Raw genomic sequence first — 21,486 nt, forward strand, 5'->3', positions numbered from 1 at the left:
TTCCATCCTCAAAGAGCTGGTTTCCTTGCAATTTATCCAAAGCTCCAGGTCACAAGTTTCATGCCCCCTTGGAGAAGGAGGAGAAAAAAAAAAAAAAGCAGTACTGGAAAAATCTGATCCTGCCAGCTATCTTAAAATAGCCTCACCACCACCACCTTTGAAGGCCTACCAAGGAAAGGGAAAAACCAACACGAGTAACTTATCTTACCTTTAAATTATGATTTTTTAATTATTATTGTTACCACTCAGAAAGGCTCCAAATGGAACCGCCTTCAGTACAAACTGAGTACAGGAGGTGAAGTTCGCCATGTACTTCACAGCCTGCTGCAGACACTTTGAAAGCGTAAGATTTCTCGTTTGTTGCACACAGGGAAAAAGGCCAGCGGTAGGCAGGCAGGTACAACACCACGGGGCTTGCTCCCTGCATCGCTCCGAGCCGCCTCCAGCCCAACTTAAACCTCTCCCTACAGAGGCAGGGGAACGCAGAAGACCCGTGAGTCCCCTAAAAAGATGAGGTTGGCACACAGAGAGGGCACAGCGTTGCAGCTCGTCGGCAGCGCTCTGGAGCAGGAACACCCCGGAGCAGGAGCCCGAGGCGGCCCCCCGAGGAGCTCGGTGTCCGGGGGCCGGCCCGTGCAGCGGGGCTCGCCGCCCACCATCTTGGGCGCGCCGCGGGCCTCACCTGCAGCGCCGCGGGGAGCCGCCCGGCAGCCGCTCGCCCGGCGGGCGGCCCAAGGCCAAGGGGAAAGCCGGGCGGGCCCGGATCCGGACCCGGCCCTGTGATCCCCAGCGACACCTCGCCGCGGAAACAACTTCACGCCGGCTCCCCGAGGAAGCCTGCCGCCTCCTCCTCCCTCCCGAGCCCCCGCCGCGGCGCCTGGAGCACGCCCGAAATGGCTGCCCGCTGCCGGGGGGCTGCCAGCCCCTCGTCCCCACTCGCGCTCCAAAACGCCGCGGTTTTAATAGGAAAAGGGGATCAGGGAGAGAGCAGATGTGCAGCCCGCACGCCGCCCCGGCCGGGGGTCGGGACTCACCCGGGGCAGCAGCCTGCTCGCCAAGTTTCGCCAAGTTGGGAGGAGGGCGAGGCGGCGGCCGGCGAGCTCCGGGGTGCCGCGGCTAATCCATGGGCACGGCGCGGAGCCGCCTGCAGACGCTGCCCAGACACCGCCGCGGAGCCGCCCCGAGCCGCCCCCCTCGCCGCCGGTTCCCGGTGACCGAGGCGGCGCGGAAATGCGCTGCCAGGCCACGCCTGCTCCTCGCACACGCAGCCGCCCTCCACACAAAGGAAGCCGGCCCCTCCGCCTGCGGGCCCGCCGCTGTCCCGGGCTCCCACCGGCCTCCAGGCGGATCCGTGCCCTCTCCCCAGGCGCCGGGGGATCCCCGGTTCAGGCGCCCGCTGCGACAACCCCCGAGGCCGGGCGGGGGCTGCGAGCGGCGCGGCTCCGCCCCGCCCTAGCGGCCGCCCCTCAGAGCCCCGCTGGAGGAAGCGCGGCGCTGTCAGCTTCATAATAACAAATATCATTATTTTAGACGTTTTTTTAACCGAGATGGCCGCGGGGCCGCCCTGCGGAAGAGGTTCAAGAAACCGTGAGCTCGGTGGCGGGCCGGGGCAGGTCGCTGCAAGGGGCGGCCTCGCTTCCACCACGCTCCCCTCAGGCTTTCGTAACCACAGCGAGCGTGAAGCAATTTCAGGGCAGAACCCTAGAAGCACAACCCGAGCGCTACCTAGAAAACCAGAAGTTGAAGGAAAAATAAACAAATAAAGCTACCCCAAAGAGTATTTTGAGTCCTCAAGCGTCCCGGGGTTTTTAAGCTTCTCTGATGAGGCCCCAGGAAGGCAGACGTGAGGGGAAGGAGTGGCTGACTCATGGTTTTTAAACCCCTGTGGTGAGCAAGCGAGAGCTCTCACCTGAGGCGGTTGCCACCTGGAAGGTGGGGAAATATCCTGCCTCCTCCATCGGCTGCCTGCCCCCCCGGGCCAGATCTGGCCGGCCACAGGTCAGCCCTCCAAATCGATCCTCGTGTGGAGCAGTCCCTGGGCATTGCTGTTACCTGATGGTTACCTCAGCTTTTCTTGTCCCCATCTGCATTTTGCATCTTGGCCTCCCTGCCCTCCCAAATAATGGGAGAAAGTCAGTCCTGGCCTCCTGCGTAGATCAAAGGCAGTAAGGCCTGCTTTGTAAAAGGGTTTTGGGATGCAGGCTGCATGTGATGGAGGGCATACACTGAATAAGAGCCACAATGCCCAGGACACAGACAGAAAACCTAGGCTTTCCTCTGGGGCAGCTCTTTGTACCACAGTTTCTAGCTTAGATGCTAACTTCCATACACTTCTCCTCCGTGCCTTAAGAATTCCTTAACAGAAGGAAAAGTCACCTTCGTTCTCGTCCTCCCAGATAGAGCAAAACTATTTTCCTCAGTGCTTCACAAACTATGAAGATACATTGGCGTGCAGTAAGGCGAGGCTAAGGGGGGTAGCTCAGTGCCAGAGGCACTAATAAAGGCTTTCTCGTATTCTCTACACTTCTTCATCTGCCTCAGGACTTGGAGTTCAAGACTTAATTATTCCCCTGGATCAGCAACAAGTGCTCCTCACAGAGATGACAGCAATCTCACCAAGTGTTCAGCTAAACACCAAAGGAAGATTTGAGTGAATAAATGGAGTGAGTTTGGTTCTTCTCATCTATGCAAGGCCAAGGCCAAGAACCAAAACCATGCTAGAGTTAAAAAGCTGTAGATGCACAGCTCCTGGCACACACACACCTGTCTGAAACCTAAGTGCAGGTGCACCTCTGGTGGCATCGCCAAGATTCCTTCTTATCCTCTACATGCAGTTATTCAAAGAAATGTAAATACAAAGGTTTTGATTGTGTCTTCAAAACTTAGATTCTCACAAAGGCAAGAGATTGCATTTGTGAATGTCTTTGATGCAGGCATTGTGAATGCTGGCTTATGCCAAAGGCATGGAAGGCTGAACCCTTCCAGGGCCACAGCCGGGCTCAGCTATCCTCTGTCCCTCAGGTAGATACCATTTCAGGGATCCCATCTGGGACTGGAGAAAGGCATCTTTAATTCTACAGATGGCATTTAAAGATTGTTGCATGATAGCAGCTTCACTATAGTCTCTACTGCTTGCAGGCTTCCCCAAGCTTGCTCAAGGATTTTAGAAATCAAAGTAAAAAGGAATTGGCAGATAAAGCTGAGAGAAAATGCTAGAAGAATTACCTGAATGTTAGGGATGATCTAGGTGAAGAAGAGGAACTAGAAAGGGTCATTGGATTATCAGGTAATGAAAAGAGGTAGAAGAGATCCTTTCCTCACCTCAGAAGCTGTTCCAGTCACCTTGCAGAGCACTGAGCCAGATCTCTGGTGACATCCAGAGCCAAGGCAGACAGCTCCAGTATGCTGCCAGCATAAGAGATGAGAAGACAGAGGGAGCAATAGTAACTGCTAAGGTTCAATGGGGGGGACAGCTTTAGGGTATACAGACTGTGGAATAAGGAAGGGGATCCCTGTCTGTAGAATAAGGATCTCCTGCAATTTAAAATAGTCCTGCAAAACGGCCAGTGGTAGCAGTTCACAGTGTAGCTGAATTGACTGTGTTGACTGTAAACGTGGATATAGTTCAAACGACCTCTCTATGTGCAATTTATTTGCCTTTGACATTATCTCTGTTCTGTGCATTTCACTGTGTTGCCAAGAAAATCAGGGTAAAAAAATCTTATCCTTCACAGATGCATTCACTAAGTGCAAGGGCAAATTGGAAGACTTTATAAGGTAGTCACTTCACCAGTAAGAAATTGTAATAGCATTGCAGGAATGAAAATGGAAAAAAATCTGATTTTTTACTGAACTCGTGCAGGCTCCTATTCATGCATAACTTGTCATTGCAGTTTCCTCTGGCCACTACAAACATTTCTTGAAATTAATGAATGATGCATTATGAGGAGTAGCTGGTAGAAAATGACAAGACTGGAGCTATTCAGCAATTCTGTACGTATTCCATTGTATACGATCAGCTTTTTCATTACCATCAAGCACAATTTTTTTAGTGGAAGAAATTTCTATTTATGCAGGAAGGTTTCTCAGAATCAGAGTTAAATTTGGAATTAGTGTGTGGTTTTAATAATTACAAGGTTCAGAGGAGGCTGTGGGGATAAAAAAAAGCCTGCAGAAGCTACTGTGAGACTTTAAACAGCTGCACATACTGAGAAATCAATAGCTGGACCTAAAAGAGAAAGTCGAAATATTCTGGGAAAAAACTTTATAAAATGTACGAGATCCGTTAGAAACAGGAAAAATTTGCATGAATTTATTCAGATATCAAATAAAATTAGGGTGGGTTAGACTGAACCGGTGATTTAACGTCATCCGTCATTTCTCCACAGCGTTCTCCGTCTTCCCTGCGCCCTCAGCTGCTACCAAGTGGTTATTGCACCTGTCCACTCCAGCTCCTCCAAATAAGCCACTCGCTCACTGGCAGCATCTGAAGTTAATACTGCTGAAGCATAAAACGTTGGTGAGGATTACAGTGAGTCTGCTAATAATTTATTCTCTCCACACTCATTTAGAAACATTTATATGCCTCAAACTCTACCATTCATCACCGAATAGCTTTTCTTTAACATTTTTAAAAGGTTAAAAGGTTCACACAAGTGAAAAGATTGCAGGAATAGATGTCTTTTCTAACAGCTTTCTTCAAGCCTAATCGGGACCTACAGTGTCCAGTTTCTGGCGTCTTTATTATGCAAATCTTTTACTGCGGAAAAAAAATCGGGTTTATTGCTGACCTTCGTTTTGGCTAGGGAAGTAGTGACATCCAGTGGCTTAGAGATAAAAAGAGCTTTTCTCATTCTTTTATTTCTGTCAAAGTGCATCACAGGAAACACATCAGAAGATGGCAGGGATCCCTTGGCATTCCCTTCTCACTGTGGATACTTGCAAATGACACCAATTACAGGCAGTTTGACAGCCGTGGGAATGGATAGCCCACACAGGGAAACAGAAATGCAGAACAGGAAACAAACAGAAAACACCCTCTGAGACCATCGTTCTCATGGATTTAAAAGGACACTGCAGACAGGAAACATAATCGGCATTTTTTAAAGTTCAAGTGTAAAGCACCTTCCTATATTAGACCTACCCCCCACCTTACAGCATTTTCCCACCATAATGTTTTTCTTCTAACATAGTTTCTGTCCCAAACAAAAGGATGAATGGCAGGCTTTCAAAGAAATGAACAAGGGGAAAATGACTCAAGAAAAATGACTATATTGGAGTTTTATTGCTCGTGCCCAGGATAAACAATTTTTCAATTGGTGTTTCCACCATCAGAGTTTCCAGTAACCAACTAGGTATTCAACCTAGATGTTATATTTGACGCACTGACAAGTGACTTATTTGGTCTACATGTGTTAAATGAAGAAAAAATCAAAACATTATATATGTATAGGGAACTGAGCCAGCAGAGGTAGCTGTTGGCACAACAAAATCAACAGCCATTAAAATATTTTTCCATTGAGCATTCTACGTTTAAAGAAGAAAATGTTTTCTTAAACCAGATATTCAGACCTTGCACAGTCTCCATCACTGGAAATTCAGCTAAAACTTACCTGTTCCTCTTTCATTGTTATGCTTTTTTATTTCTTTGAGACTGCCCATTTTAAACCCCTATTAACAGCTCCTGGTTCCTAGGCACCACATATTTTCCATCCTCTCCATGTGTATTCCATCAACACAAAGTTCAGAAAGGATGAGGCAACTCCAAATAATCCCAAGGTTGGCTTAAATACATATATATAAACAGTTTATCGAGTAATTATTCTTCTGAACATTTTGAATACCATTTGGACCTTTTGCAGATCCAAATTTGAGTTGATCTCCAAAAGATGGGAACTTTGAAATGTGGGTAAATTTGCATAACTCTCAAATCAGTACACTGTCCCTCTAGCTGTTTACATGAGCTGTCACTGTGAACAGTGGCAAAAGGCACTCTCCCAGATCTGGAGGTCTCATATGGTTACTGTACACATACCTTTGCTGAAGCTGACAGATCACAGATAACCTGCAGTCTCTGCAAGTATTTTCATAATCATCTTCAAGACTTTATGGGTCTTTCCAAAAACGTTTCTATGCTAAGCTGTACATTTCATCATGTTGTAGCATCAGTATTATGTTTAACAGCCACTGTACTTCAACTAAACAGTCTAAATGCTGGACAAAATGGCTTCCTAACTATTTCCAGGATCACAAAACACTGGCCCTTTTGGTAGGATAACAGCAGGGCTGCAACCCCATGGCATTCGTCTCATCGTGATCAAGGGCCTTGTGGAGTCAATGCAAGAGCTGTGGACGAACTCATCAGAGTGGGCGGAATTCAATTGCACATCCACAGAATTTTAAGTAGATGCTCTTCAAGTTTAGCAAGTTCTAAAGGCACTTCACTTTATCTTACATTTCTTGGAATTTATCTGGCTTTCAGCCCATACTCCAAGGACTGTGTACGTATTTCAAATTTCATGTTTATGTGAAATGGATAAACAGCCCTTGAAACGAGGCCTGAAATTCATGTCTCTGTACCTTTTTGCCTGTGTTTGTGCAAGCTCTGTCCCCTGCAAATGGCAAAGCCTTCCAGGTCCCACTGCAAGGAAAACAAAACTCAAACAGGAGCCATGATCTAGAAGTCTGCTCGTACTATGAGTAAAATCTTTCTTAGTAGTAACATTGTGCATCTCTACGAAGCAGTAGTTCCTAGCCTTTCTTCTAGCACCTCTTCTGTGTCTCCTAGCCCTTGCACCCCGAAGTAACAATGTGTGTACTGAAAACAAGTGTCAGACAAGCACTCATGTTATGGGTACTCCTTTTCAGTGATAAAAAAACAGGGCAAAAAGCCCTCAAACAATTCTTCATTTCTTGAAGCAAATTCTTGGCAGTTTTCTGGCTGCTCTGGACCCCATTCAGAGGAGCTTACCTCCACTTCATCATTTCGTACCTCACTTTTTTTGACACCATCACAAGCAGCAGGTACCTAAGACCTAAATACTAGGAACATGCTTTTGGCTTTTACACCAAAGATGTAAGATCATAGCTGACTTAGATTTCTCAAAAAAAAAAAAATCAAAACCAAAACCTCACAAGATGAACTCTAGTCCCATCTTTTAGCCTTTTGAACACTTTCCTCCACCCAACCATTAAATGAAAAAGGAATGACTACAAGGGGGTTAGGAATCTGAATTTTTCTATACTGCTGTTACTATAATGGTGTACTTCCCTAACAGGGAAAATTGTCTTGGTATTTGCTCCTGCATACTAGTAATGTGTTATTATTGACATAGAAAAACATTCTTTACCAATATCAGACACCTTTATACAAATCCAGGGCACTTTTTTTTTTTTTTAACTTAAGTAGTTAAACCAACCAAGTAAATCAGCATACTTGAGAAAATGTGTGTTAGCATTTAGCTGAATTTTCCAAAACAAAGGTGGGAAGAGACAGATGAGTGATGTTAACCCTGCAAGGAGGCTGGATGCAGTTATCCTTGTTTGCTGCCAGGGCTCATAAGCTCTAGTTCACCACTGATCTTAGGGGCATCATTACCCAGGCAGCTCGGAACATGGTCAGAGACAGAAGACGGTTCTCTGCCCCTGTCTATGAATCCTGGGAGAGCCTTTATGAAGTCCATATCATGCAGTGAATTTGCTAAGCAATCAGCAAAATAGACTTCGCTGCCCTCTACCCTGCAAACTCCTGCTTCTTCCTCCTCCAAAAATCAGTCCAGCTGATAGTAGTATACATATCCAGTTCACATTTAGTTTTCAAATAAAACTTGGTGAACATACAAATCACTCAACTTCTTGCTGCTAAGTGCTATTTAAGGCAAACAACAGACAACAAAGAGAGCATAAATATTTGTAGTTAAAATTAGGTCTGTCTGGACAGAAATATTTGAAAGTCAGGATTTCATTAATAATGATGCAATTTTAAAACTTGCATAACTGATTTAACACAGACCAATGCCAGTCCTCAGTGTTTGTGAAGTTTTAGTTTTTGCCTTCTAGGTTTCATATAGCCAACACTATCATCCCCTAGGCAACAGCATGAAGCTGCATCAAGGGACATTCAGGCTAGATGTTAGGAAAAGGTTCTTCACTCAGAGGGCTGTCAGGCATTGGAACAGGCTCCCCACGGTCATGGCACAGAGCCTGCTTTTGGACAGTGCTCTCAGACACATGGTCTGTGTTGAGCCAGGAGTTGGCTCCGATGATCCCTGTGGGTCCCTTCCAATTTGGGATAAGGCTATGACTCTAGTCTCCTAGAAACACAGACATGGTTAAATGTTGATGGAAAACAAACAAACAAACAAACAAAAAACACAAAGTGAAGACATTTCATCTACATAAAATTTTATTATCCTTCAAACTCTACAGATACGCAATTTCTCCAGCCTCAGCAAAGCTCCCCTAGGCAGACAGGCTTTCAGTCGACTGTCTCTGACTGAGAACATCTAGGCTACGTCAGATTTTAGACCTAGCCTTTCATTAATAGTCAGACACAAAAGGCCAACTGAAACCCTGACCACCCGAAAGGTTGCAAAGCAACAACAAGGAAGGTTTTCATCAATTATATTCGAATAGAGAATCTTTCTTCTGTGATGATCACTAAATAGTTAACAAGCCATTGAACTGCACGTTCAAGAAAAAGATGCATTTTACATTTCAAGCTGTGATCAGAAAAACATGCAACTATTTTTTCACTTCTGAAGCTTGTGGTTTTATCTTCTCAGCAGCTTCAAGGACAGATGGAAGGCTGACTTTGTCACCAAATTCTTTCTCACGATGTTCCAGTAGAACACCCTAGTCAAAGACAAAAAAGAGAAATTCATACACTAATCCTGGTCTCCCCACAGGAGATCAACTGACCAGCAATTGAATAATGCCAGAAAATAAACCTCTAGGCTCCCAGGAGGCATGAAAGCCTCCTAGATGGTTTGCAGTACCTGTCTTCCTGCCCCAATCACATACACGCCTCCCAGGGTGAATCCTTCGCCTTCCAGGTTACCGCTATAGCCATTTTTCCAAGCACGGAAGAAATTTTGCCAGACTCCAAAGCGGAAGAAGCCCGACATCATCATTTTTCTCCTTCGTGGACCATAGAAGCTTCTCTGCAATGAGAAAAAAGCAATCTCAAAGTGAAAAGGACTTTTCCTCCCAAATGAAAATTAGGAAAACAGACAACCTCGCTTCCAAGAAAGGCTATGATACAAAAAAGATGAAAAGGCAGAGCTCAAAAGCAATTTCATCTGAACTAATCTCTTTAACAAACTACATGACCACTTGTATCCAGACAGCTAACCATTGTTACTGCCATCATGCATGAATCGTTTTTTTCAAATGATCCACAGCTATTTAAGCACCATAAACATTTACAGCGACATTGCTGAGAACAAGTGTGCTTTACGATAAACATCATTTTTCTTATTTCTGAAGCGTGGCAATATAAATGTTGGTCAAGAGGTAACAGTGGTGCCAAGTCCTGAAACTATCAGCCATCTGCTTATTTTGCCCATTTTTAAATTGTTTCCTTCAAACAGGCACAATGGGGAAGGAAAGCAAATGTATCTTTTAGTTGATTTTGAATATTAGGTATTCTTTTTCCTTTAAAAGCCAAGGGATTTGTAAATGGGTCTTTTGAGTTAAGTAAAAACGTGATTTTGTAGGACATCAAACTGGCAATCCAGCACCTATGTACTGGGAAAAGCCACGTGCCACAATGTTGAATTACTTCCATCTTTCACCTTCAGACCTTGAGTCATACATTATAAACATCAGCAAGTTACACAGCCAGTGGAAGAAAGGAATAGATATTAATAAGCTATATTGTTTATCTGTTAAAGGGGAGAAATAATCCTGCAAAAATGTATTATCAGTGCATAGCTACAGAGCAGTTTGTAAGCTAAGCAGGTTATATATAGAAAAGCAGAGCTAATTAACTTCTTAAACCACAATGCTACTAAACCCTTTTTCATTAGAACACGTTCTATCTGTATCATACCAGCTCTTCAAAGAGGACATCCATAAGGTTGTTTTTAAGCAACGTCCCGTCCCACGCCAAAAAATAAACACACTGACTTCATTATACCTTTTCATCCAGAAAGATTTCTCCTTTGAAGTAATGCTGAAAATCTTCCACTTCAGTCCCTATCTTCTCTTTCACAACTGCATAGAGAGGGACACCCAGCTTGGACAGCTGAGGTTTCAGAGAGGAAAGCTCAGAAGCCTCCTAAGACAACAAAAAAGAACAAAGATTTCAGCAAGTTAGTTAGAAGTTGGAAGCTAGAAAGCTTCACCTTGAATTTCAGAGCATCAGAAACATGTACATTCCAGCTTGAAGTGCAAAACAAAAACAGACCTATGAATCAGACATTTAGGCTAGCTCTACTGCTAGGCAGGTCTTCATTACGTTTAATGGAATTTTCTTCCCTAGGCAAAGAGACTTTTGGATCGTTCACTGGATAAAATATTAAATATTATCTCACACCAAAGCAGAGAAACACATCATGAGCCTTTCTGCAAAGCACTTGAGGGCTCCACGCAGAAGTATAATATGCAAGTTTAGAGTAAGTAGTGGGGTATAAACGCACTCTCCGTCCTAGATTCCCAGTAAAAACAATCAGGTAATTTCTTCATGTACCTTCAGTATCTCAGAAGCAACACTTTTTGTAGTGTGTAAGCACATACGGTGTCAGCAGTCATCTGCTGGCTTTTTTGTTCTGAAGGAAACCCAGCTCTCGGTTTGAACAGCAGTCTCCAAGGTTTCTCCAATGGAGAAAGGTCGTTTTTTTACTGCACAAAACTCCCAGAAAGAATTCTGCGCAGCAGCAAAAAAGACTATTTACATCAACACCCTCAGCCAACTAAGTGAAATGCCTTAACTCAAAGGTTTTTGGGATATCTAGACCTTACAAGTACCAAGTAACACCCAGATAGGGGTGAAGAGAGAAGACAAAAGACATTAGAGAAAGACACCAGTGGGTGAAAGGGTAGGCAGAACATTCCAGAACACTACTCTTGATTTTTTTCAGAGGAAATGAAGAAGGATGAATCAGCATCACAAGCAAACAGTGAACAGTGAAGTGTGAGACTTGAAGGATCATAGCTTAGGCTTGCTAGACCTTTCCCCTATTTTCCGATCGTAAAGACTTGCTAATTATTTTCTGTTTTCCTCTAACAAAATACCTTGTGATCCTCCTAGAAGGGAGGTTAATGGAAATTTTATCTGGATTTTTTTTTTGCAGTTCAAAATTCTCATAAAAATCTGTATTGTGACATAAGTGTTCCAGGCTAGGGAAGTAGGGCTCCCTGTAGGATCAGAAATCACCATCTCTGGAGAGAGAAAGATGCCATGAAACCCTGATTATCCTTTTGCCTTTAGAAGAAAGGCATTTCAGCAATTTAGTGTGGGGAGCAGCGGGGGCTGTGTCTCCTTCATTTACAGGGAAGGGAGAGAGCAAAAACAAAGTAAAAACATTGTTAAGTTTTAAAATGATACAGCAACAGAAAACAAAACAGCCTCCTTTTGTGGGCAAATTACTGCACATAACAGCTATACAGTTACTGTCTTTATCGTGGACCTGTGACCATTTCATCCAGTCCATGAAACTGTTTTTCTTACATTTGTAAAAAAACAGACAAGCACACCCCAGCAGAATACTTTCTCCCTCCATCAATGCAAGGACAAGTTATAAGACCAATTCCTATTTTGTTTTGTCTCTCTCCTAGTTCAGCTATGGCTCTTCTGCTACTTTAGACTGCTTGAGTTGCATTTCACCTACAGCACTTAGCAAGCCCATGGAACTTTCGCAATGGCTGGAGCACTGGATCACTACATGGCTGGATCCAGACTCAGAGTTGTAGAAGCATCGTACTGTTGAACACACGCTATTGTAATAATAATAAAAAAAGGAATCTGGTGATTTAGGATAGAGATGATAAAGATAAATGACTTTAAAAAAAAAAAAAAAAGACAAATTTAAGTCTACAGCCCTCAGAGGTTCTCGAAGGTCCAAAGAAATCATTTCAGTAGGATTTGTGATGTTACTTTGCAGTGGATTAATGGAAACATGTCCTCACCACTGGTACCAGCTCAGTGACCGATAAAGTAGTACGGTCACATTTCAAACCCATCTCTGTGTCCAGGGACGTACAGGTACCTTCCTGGTGCAGTCAACAAGGACAAAGTTCGACATCCTTTCCAAAGCATAAGATAGTAGGAACCAACTGTAGTTTTGTCTCTTGCGGAAAAATAAAAACCCTACAGCCTCCAGATATGGCAAGTCACCTGTATTGAACTATTCTAGCAGCTCAAAGGCGGTGACAATGGGGAAAGAAGTAGTTTACATTCTACAGAGAAACCTTGGTAAACAAACAAGGACAGCTTTCTCAGGGGAAAGGCAAGAGTCAACTCACAAAATGATTTGAGTAAACAGCAATCCAAAATAACTTAGTTTAGAGATTTTAAAATATTTTTCAAACATTTTCACCTTTAAAATGCAAAGCAATTATTTGCCATAATTAGCTGAGCAGTACAGTAACTGCCTCTGTTAAGAGTTTGAAGTTTTGAACCAGAAGTAAGAATTAGAAAATTAAATTTCTCCCTTCCTATTTTTTTTCCTGAATGAAAAAAAAAAAACAATTCTTTAAAATGGCCTCTTTACAAAAACTTAGGAAGTCAGCTTTAAAAATAAAAACAACCAACCATTAATGAATTCCCATCTGACTCTATCCAAAAGTCACAGAGACAGGCACCCAGCACATTTTCTTCCTGCCTACGCTACACCTGTTCAGAGAACAGAGCACTTTAATCTAACCTGTCATAAGTCCTACGCATACTTAAGTGGTTATTACTGATGGGAGCAGATCCCTTAATTAAGTGGTTACAATATAAATTACCCCATTTTATGGAGTAGTGACTAACAACATAATAGCTATTTTCCCCCATAGCTATAAGAAAAATAGTGGCCAAAGCACAAGTTATGGCTGTTTCCAAGCACATTTTACATTCAAATTTCATTTCAAGTGTCGCCTCTCACCTCCACCCAAGAAGCCTAATGCCAGCCTAAGGAACAGATCTTGTTTCTCAATCCACCTTGTTAGGAACCAGTAGCAGTTTGCATACACAGTCTGTGAGGAAACATGCGGTTTCTGCAACACATTCTTCTTCAGACTCCTTACCTTTCTGTCTCCCCTTCAGCACCCAGAACAGTGAGGGACTCTTCTTTATATGCTCCAACCCCCTAATGTTTTTTTTTTTTCTGATGAGCTTTACCTGATTACTTTCTGCCAGCCCTATCTTCATCTGTTTTTAACCAGAGATTACCCAGCTCACAGGATTTATTTTGGGCATATGGAATATGACCATGTCATAAGACTCATTACTAACTGTATTTTGGGTAGTCTCCACTTCTAATTATCGTGGGCTAGATCCCTGGCAGATGTAAAAACATCAGGCACCAGTTGCCTTCAAAAGGAAAATACTCAGGATCTAGACTATACAAACTTGTTGCCAAGAAAACTGAAACTAAGTATGTTGTTAGCTGGTGACTGGTTTGTGCCAGGAAACAAGAAACTTTCAGAAACTCCAGATGTATCTGATGATTGTCCCATTCATCCACTCCCTTTATTTAAAGGAAATATACGCAAGTAGGGCATAACTGCTCTTAATTTATCCCCAAATCCAACACGTACCTCTCTGCACAAAAATCATCCAGGTCTTCGCACAGCCATTATCACTGCACCATTCTTCTTCCATAGTTCTCCTGCTTTGAAAGTTCTTTGTTCTGTTTATACAGGAGAAATAGCATCAACAATAATTATTAACCACTCTTATTAATAATGATTAATGTTTTGAAGGCTAACATAAAGCATTGCAGAGAATTCCACATTCAAATACAGTTATATTGCAGGAATCTTCTATGTGCCTAACAGAATATTACGTGCTTTATTGATTTTTTGGTGTGTGTCATGTTTCACCAACTGAATTACAATTTAAAATAGACCTTTCAGAAATATCAATTGTGGCTGGTTTTCCTTCCCCAGAATCATCTGCTACCAAGGAAATCCAACTACTTCCCATAACTAGGGAAGACTAAGAAAAACTGTTTACATACCTAATGTGACCTGTGTGAAATCTTCTATCCCCTACAGAAAACCTTCAGTTAGGGAACATTAATCCTTCTAAACATACTTCACTCTTCTTCGGTGCTTCCAGCCCAAGCCTTACAGAGGGGTTCGTAAGCCCATTTATCAAAGAATGAGGGCTCAAACATCCAGAGTCTTACCTGATCCCAAAGTTTTTAGCTCAATCTCCTCCAAAAACTCCAATGTAGCCTTTTCTGGCTTGGACAAAAATAAGTCTGTGTTAGCAAGGACAATCCCTGTCACAGCGGCACCAATTGCTCCAAGACCGACAGACCACAAGCCCATGGTGAAGATTCCAAAGTCAGGTAGAAAGGACATTTCTGGAATGGGAAACAAGAAAGCAGCTCTAACACTGAACATTGGTGATGCCAAGGAGGAAATGGATTAAAACAACTAAAAACTCACATGGATATTTTGGGGTTGACTGAAGATGATCTGTATGTTTATAAATGTCCTGACTTGGGTTTCAGGTTTCATTACAGGTCTGCTCCTGGCCCACATCAAAAACATCACAAGGTGATCTTACCTTTTTCTGGTATCAGACTGGCAAGAACATTAATGATTGAAGTGCTCAAAATACAATGGGGAGGAAGGAGACAGAAGTGTATGTGGGTAATAAAGAACCTTTAATAAGATGGCCTCTATGTTAGCCAGTACCTTCAATTATTACAGTAGGACAGTGATTTCTTTCAAGAAAAGAAAAAAAAAGTATTTGTAAACATATTTTTCCTATTTTAAACAGTGCATTTTACCAACATACCACAGAAGACTTTAAAAAAATCTCTATGCAGCTCAGCATAGCTGGCAGTCTTTCCTGTTCCCTACAGTTCCACACTACAACCAAAGCAGACACAGGGCCAAAATCAGAGCTCAGAAGATGTCCCTGCACACAGAAATATGTAGACTTGCAACCTTTTTATTAGGCACAGCGACCTGACATTACAGACATGTCCTGGACAGCACCTTTTATATGCAGACCAACTTCCCACTCTTTCTAAAGCAGATTGTGTAGAAATCTCATCAGGAACAGACAAGTTAAACTCACACCCATCAGTTAGAATGGATAAGTTTGCAATAGAAGCCATTACATATGCTGGCTTGTGATTTAAAAGTACAAACGCTGCTTGTTATTACCAGTGATTGGTTTAGTAGCTTTTTTTTTTTTTTTAAAAAAAAAAAAAAAAAAAAAAAAAAGAGCTGCCATGCTTCTCACAAAAGCCTTCAAAACTCAGTCCTGACCCTTGCACAAGTTTCACAAGCCTGGAGACGGCTGACAGCCACCTTCCAGTGAGGCAGTATCAGTTCTGTGGTGCAGGAACGCAAGCTTAGCCCTGCCTAGAGGTCAAAATTCAAGATCCAACTGCGAGCAATAACTGGTACAAAAGTCACTGAATTTTGGCAGTATAAGAAGTCACTGCCTGTCCACATCACAGTAGTTATGTGTTATAAAGGGCTGCAGATTTATTTCCTAAGTCACCCAATACTTCAGTATTGCACCAGCATTTTCCACAGCCATCTGCAAAACCCCATTCCTTGACATACTGCTTTGCTGAGCATTACTGCCTGTATATATAGTTCTGTTCAGAAGAGATTTTCTTCCCCATAAATATAGGAAAAACATCACTGTTTTGGATGCGACTAGCAATACACCGGAGACACGCATCATCTTTATCCCCACAGCCACCTTTTGTGTCAGAGACACATTCCCCAGATTTTTCCAGGAAAAAATCTCCTTAAAAACTATTTCCATCCTTAAAATTAGTTCCAGGATAATACTGATGACCAAACGCAACCAACTACCAACCTGCAGAAACAGTTAGAAACACCGAATAAAGTGGAGTGGGTTTTTTTTGTTTGTTTTGTTTTGTTTTTCCTTTCAACACCATACTTGGTGCCAAGGAGGACCTTATCACAGTATCTAGAAACGTGAGCAATCCAAGATCCTGAGCAGGAAACAAGGGCAGTTTACACAAACATGCTGCAGATAAGAGAACTTATTCTACACAATTTCACCGCTTATTTCTAACACAGGGAACCCTTCCTTGTCCTTATCTCCTTTGCCTACATACTTTTTTTCAGGCATAAAATCATACTGTAACAACAGTGTGTAGATATCTGCCTGGAACTCGTATCAGAGACCGTTCTGACCCCAGCCTTTGGAAAACATAACTTGAAATGCACTGCTGTAACGCGCCAGTGTCCTTGCGTTAAAACTTATTCTCCTTGGCATACCCAAAAGTCTAGAGCCCTGTTCTCTCCCAGCATTGATTGTCCAACTATTCCTTCCACACTTCTCTGAGCAAGACCTGTTTTTCCTCCTCATTTTCAGATACAAGAAGAGAGGGCTATAAATACCAAGCATTATTGCCATGCACGTTTCATTTGTGTACTGAAATGCTGTCAAGTTGTTGGCAACTGCTAAACGAGCAACTTTTCACACAGCTTTCCATTTCCAATAGCGTTATGTCACTGTTAGCGTTATTAGCATTGCTGAAAGCCAGCTCCACTATTAGTTTACATCCACTCCGTTGTAGCCTCATTAATTAATTGTTAATCTTAGCTCACCTCTTCAGTCTAATTGGGCGCAGCTCACGGACAGAAGAAAATGCAATTTACTAAATGCGCGAATCTTTTGCTATTTCTCTAAACAGGGACACGGGAGAAGCTCTGCAGGGATACTGAAATCCTCCCCCCGCCAAGCAAGCACCGCAGCGAGCCCCTCCGAGCAATCCAGGCGGGAACGCGCAGCCGGGGTTATTCCAAACCCGCTGCCCAGGCGGCCGGAGCCCCGACGCATCCCCTGCACCGCTCTGCAAGCGAGGAGCCCCCAGCAACACCAGCAGAGCGGGGCCAGCCAGCAGCCTCCCCCCTTTGGCGTGCAGCCTCCCACGCAGCAGGTAACCCCAAATCCCCGCCATCCCTCCGGGCCGACCGCCACCCGGCGGGAGGGCAGGACGGGACCCCCCGGGACCCCTCCAAGCCCCTCGCGTGCGCACTCACCCGGAGAGCCCCCGCGGCGGCCGGGGGGGAGCTGGGGGCGCTCCGCCACCGCAGCCGCCACCCGCAGCACTGAGCGCCGCAACTGGCCGGCGGCGGGTAGGAGCGAGCAGAGCTGCCCAATCCACTGCCAGATCGCTTACAGAGAGCTCAACCCGCCCCCCCCTCTTTTTTTTTTTTTTTTTTCCCTTTAAGCTCAACCCATGCATACCATCTCTATAAGGAGGGTGGATTGGGGAGTGCAAGCTTCCTAGAGGCTGAGAACGTAGTGCTAAACTCTAAATTCTGCTGAAGTAGGGGTTTTGTTTGTTTGTTTGTTTTTCCCTGTAGAACCATGCATCTTTACAGTAAATATTTTGCTTATGTTTCAGTCCATTCTGCTTTAACTATCCCCAACCGCCCAGCATACCCAAACAACACAAACAGCTCTGGAAACAATTAAACCATCACACTGTTGGAAACTAGTTTCAATAGAGAGGATATACTGATGAATTAACTCGGTGTTAACGTGATTTACCAGCATGTTACCAGCGTTTACGGTAACATCCCTTCACTGAAGAGCATAGTTTTCTCTGCAACTATCAGACCTGCATGCTCTCAACTCTGCTAACTTCTCCAGGTCTCAAAACCTCCAGAAGTGGATGCACACTTCTCTATACAGAGATGAGAGACTAAAGAGGAAAAAAAAAAAAAAAAAGAAGGAAAAACATATTTTTGTGTGTTTTTGTGGTGGCCACAAGCGATCTCCAAGATAACAGCGACTTGTTTTCTGGTCTGCCAGTACTCAGCTAACCAAAATTTAAACAAGCTAAGCCTTAATCCTGCTCTAAGTGCCAGTTGATGGTCTTCACTTGTGTCAAGACAACCAATTAAAACATGGCTCTCTAGATGCCTCATTTCCCTCCCACCCACAAATGGAGAAAAAAAAATGTCATTAAGAAGATAGCTATCCTTAAACATTTATTTTAGCAATGTAAACAGGACCCATTGCAGCTGTGACAAAAAATACTGGAAAGTCCGTGTATTCGTTTTGTCAGTAAAAGTCATGGTAGCACGGACTTTCTTGCATACTTTTCTTAAGAATACAGCTGAGCAAAAGTGGAAACATTCATCCAGCACTGTCACAAGCCGGACTGCACCAGTACATAGCCCCTAGCCTAATAAGTCTTTCACCAGTTGTTTTTGGCCACTGCCTTTTCATCCCTTCTCTTCCCTCCCATCTTGAACCTAAAAATCTTTCAGAGTTTTGTCACAACTTGCATATCTCAAACACAAACTGAGCTGATGATTTTTTATGAAACATTCTCCCCAGAAATGAGTCATCAGATTGCAAATATCTTTGTAATTAACTCCTTTTAAAGAAAATTTACAATTCACAATAAACCAGTGACATGCTCATCGGAATTTGATGAGCTTTTAAATACCCTTAAAGATTGCAAAATAGAGCAACCTATCTCACTTCAAAACCAGCTTTGCTTTACCCAGGGATTGGACTAGAGAACCTCCAGCGGCCCCTGCCAACATAATTCAATCACCCTTTAAACACCAGAATCAATGAACAAAGCAACCTCCTAACATTTTTAAAGGCAAGATTTTTTTTTTTTTTTTCCCCCCTCACAACTTCCCTCCCCCCCCTTCCTTTATTTTCTTTCTGTCATTGTAAAGATCCTGCAAGAAATCACTCCTTGTGTCAATAGCAGCAGTCATCTTTTCAGGCTTCTTCCCAGCCTGCCCATTTCGTTACCAATCTCAGCACTGGGTCCCAGCTGAAGAAAAAGTTGCTGTGTCAAGCAAGCAAACCACACTCCTTTGAGAGGAAGTTAGTTGGTAGACCATATAACCTGCCCCATTCTGAAAACATTTTAAAGAAATCCAACAGCTCGACTGCACTTTCCTTTTGAGCAAAGGAGAGCTGTGAGGCCCTTTGGAAATCTTCCATCTTGTGAGGGGCATTCAGAGGGAGCTCGATGTTGGCTCTGGGAGGACAAATCAAGCAGCGAACCAGAGACGCCATGCGGATGGGAGGCAGCACTGAAGCACAGCCCCACGGACAGCACCATGTGAGAATACTCCGGGCTGAATTCGCTGCTGGGGGCCACAGCTGGAGAGCCGCATTCTGCGGGAGGCCGCAGAGGTGGGGAAGGCAGGGGAACAGCACCGCCCAGCAGAGCCACAGCACGCTGCATGCCTGGCAACGGGGCTCTCGGGTTTGAACCCTGCAGTAAATACTGAATATTAACTTACATTTTCCCCCCTTTTGCGCTTTTGTAGGCCTTAATTGTATCTTAACCTTCACACTCCTCACGTTACAAGGAAATCGTTGCCGAAAGCACGACCACAGGCTCACCGACAGCAGCTCCCGCTGCAGCCCAGGGGCGGCGGCGCCGTGCCACCACCTCGCGGTGCCGCGGAGCGGGGCACCCAGCCCCATAGCCAGCCCGCAGGGACGCCCCGGGCACTGCCGAGCCTGCGCAGGGCGAGCCTGCCGGGCACCGGAGCTGTGCCCGCCCCGCCGTGCCTACTTACGGGCAGCCCCGGGTACGGGGCGGGCGGAGCAGTGCCGCGGGCCCCCCTCGGTCGCCGACCCCCCGGCGGCAGCAGCGGGGCCGAGGGCGCGAGGCAGCCGCCGCCCCCAGAGCGCCCCCGAGGGCCCCGTGCCCGCCCCCAGCGCCCCTTCTCCTCGCTCGGACCGTGGCCAAGCCGAGGGGCTCCGACCCCGCCACACGAGCAGCGGGTGCCGTGCCTCAACGCTCGGGAGGCGGGCAGGCCGCGGGGGCAGCCCGCAGGCCAAGAAGGCGGTGACCTTACCATGGGAGCAGCGCGGGTAATGGGGCACTTGGAGGGCCTCGATGGATGGATATAAATACACTGCGCTCAAGAACAGACTTGCTCAGATAAGGCAGCCAGTAACAACATGTCACAACACCACTTAGCGAGCACACTCGTTGGTCGCTCGCGGTCATTTGGCACCAGTCCAGTCAGCAGCCCTGAGGACTTGCCTTTGCTGTCCTGGGACTATTTCCTGAGGGTTCCCGTTGACCTGGCAAAACAAGAAAGTACTGACGATGGCAGCACTTCAGGAGAATGGACTTAATCCCTCCATGGATGGTACCAGCGGGTCTACATGCCAAATAATCAAAAGTCACTGTTTCTCAGCATGGTCTGAAGTCGTCCTGACCCAGAAGCTTCTCTTACCTGGAGGGTTGCCAGTCAGACCCATGCAACTTACCCCTTGTTGAGGGTTTCTGGAAATGCTAACTGTATTTATCATCAGTGCGATGCTTGGCTTTAGGAGGAACCACACACAAACCAAGGTCCCTGCTAACTGGAGGCAACAGCACTGCCACAGTCCTGACCTAGCACAGACCAAGCTGTGCTCACTGGGATGCACCAGGAGCCGCCACCCAACACCCATCTGAGCACCCTGGGGTGCTGCCACAGAGGCGTTTTGTGTCTCAGCACTGCTCCAGCAGCACAGCGCCACTGGACAGCAGCACTCAGCCCTCCTGCCCCATCACATCACCCTGTGTAATGGAGTCACTCAGACACATCAGCAATTTAAAAAAGAACCTAAGGAAAATTTGAGGTGGGAACATTACCAGACCATCTGAGAGCAAGTACTAGGGAGTCTGGTAGGACTGCAGGGTTTGGGGCTGCTTAATTTCTTTGGAAATGCAAAGAACTTGTATTTGCAAAATAACAGCAAATAATGATAACAAATTTCAGTGAATGCACTCTCTACTTTGTCTCCTTAACTAGGACAGGAAGGTTCTCTGTAAACACCAAACATAATATGCTGAAATGGCTTTCTTGCTCTTTGTGAAAAACAATCAGCACTAAAATACATACATCTTTGTCACTGTGACACAGCATTTTTTGGGAAAACAGCATTATGACAAAAGTGTGATGGACAAATTTGGTCAACCATCATCATATAATTAAAACCCTAGCTTCTGCAGGCTGTCAACATTCCTTTCTTCTGAATTTTATAATGGTCGTAGCTCCAGCTGTCAACACTTGGTAATGGTACAATTGCAGCTTCCACTATTTTTGTTGCCATGGTGAGCATGCAATACAAACATTTTTTTCCTTAATGATCCTTCTGCACATTACACCTCTAACAGCCTGGCAGCTGGCCTCTATTTAGAGAATAGAGGGAATTTAGGGAAGAGCTGGCCTCAAGGAAAAAGAGCTATCAAAAGATGAAACCATCTTATTCTTTTCTCCAGGTAGAAGTCCCTGACAAGCAGTTGCAATAGGCAGTTAATCAGAAGCGACTCTGACTTCATTTAT

The 21,486-nt window shown here is 44.7% G+C and overlaps 2 protein-coding genes across 6 annotated transcripts in view; both read right to left on the reverse strand.

The window, feature by feature from the left end:
• Positions 1-1,792, reverse strand: part of TSPAN14 (tetraspanin 14) — a 42,972-nt gene extending 41,180 nt beyond the window's left edge. For 2 of the 3 annotated variants that reach the window (XM_027459955.3, XM_027459956.3), the window contains exon 1: positions 1,035-1,426. The gene's annotated coding sequence lies outside the window, so the exon portion shown is untranslated. Of the gene's footprint in view, positions 1-1,034; positions 1,427-1,769 lie in introns of those variants that run through there. The other variant, XM_038180826.2, reaches the window with a different exon arrangement.
• Positions 1,793-8,382: 6,590 nt separating this feature from the next.
• PRXL2A (peroxiredoxin like 2A) lies at positions 8,383-20,096 on the reverse strand. 3 transcript variants are annotated; one of them, XM_021269755.4, is made up of 6 exons: positions 20,002-20,096; positions 14,337-14,516; positions 13,744-13,835; positions 10,139-10,279; positions 8,997-9,161; positions 8,383-8,853 (listed from the first exon to the last, which is right to left on the reverse strand). In XM_021269755.4, the coding sequence occupies exons 2-6, from the start codon at positions 14,512-14,514 to the stop codon at positions 8,743-8,745; spliced, it is 687 nt and encodes a 228-aa protein (XP_021125430.2). In that variant the 5' UTR covers positions 14,515-14,516; positions 20,002-20,096; the 3' UTR covers positions 8,383-8,742. The 3 variants fall into 3 exon arrangements, with proteins under 3 accessions (XP_021125430.2, XP_012951503.2, XP_027315833.1); XM_013096049.5 differs by lacking the exon at positions 20,002-20,096 and adding an exon at positions 19,438-19,592; XM_027460032.3 differs by lacking the exon at positions 20,002-20,096 and adding an exon at positions 17,197-17,354.
• Between the last annotated feature and the right edge of the window lie 1,390 nt (positions 20,097-21,486).

The sequence above is a fragment of the Anas platyrhynchos genome, chromosome 6 (genome assembly GCF_047663525.1).
Source record: "Anas platyrhynchos isolate ZD024472 breed Pekin duck chromosome 6, IASCAAS_PekinDuck_T2T, whole genome shotgun sequence".
NCBI lineage: Eukaryota > Metazoa > Chordata > Aves > Anseriformes > Anatidae > Anas > Anas platyrhynchos.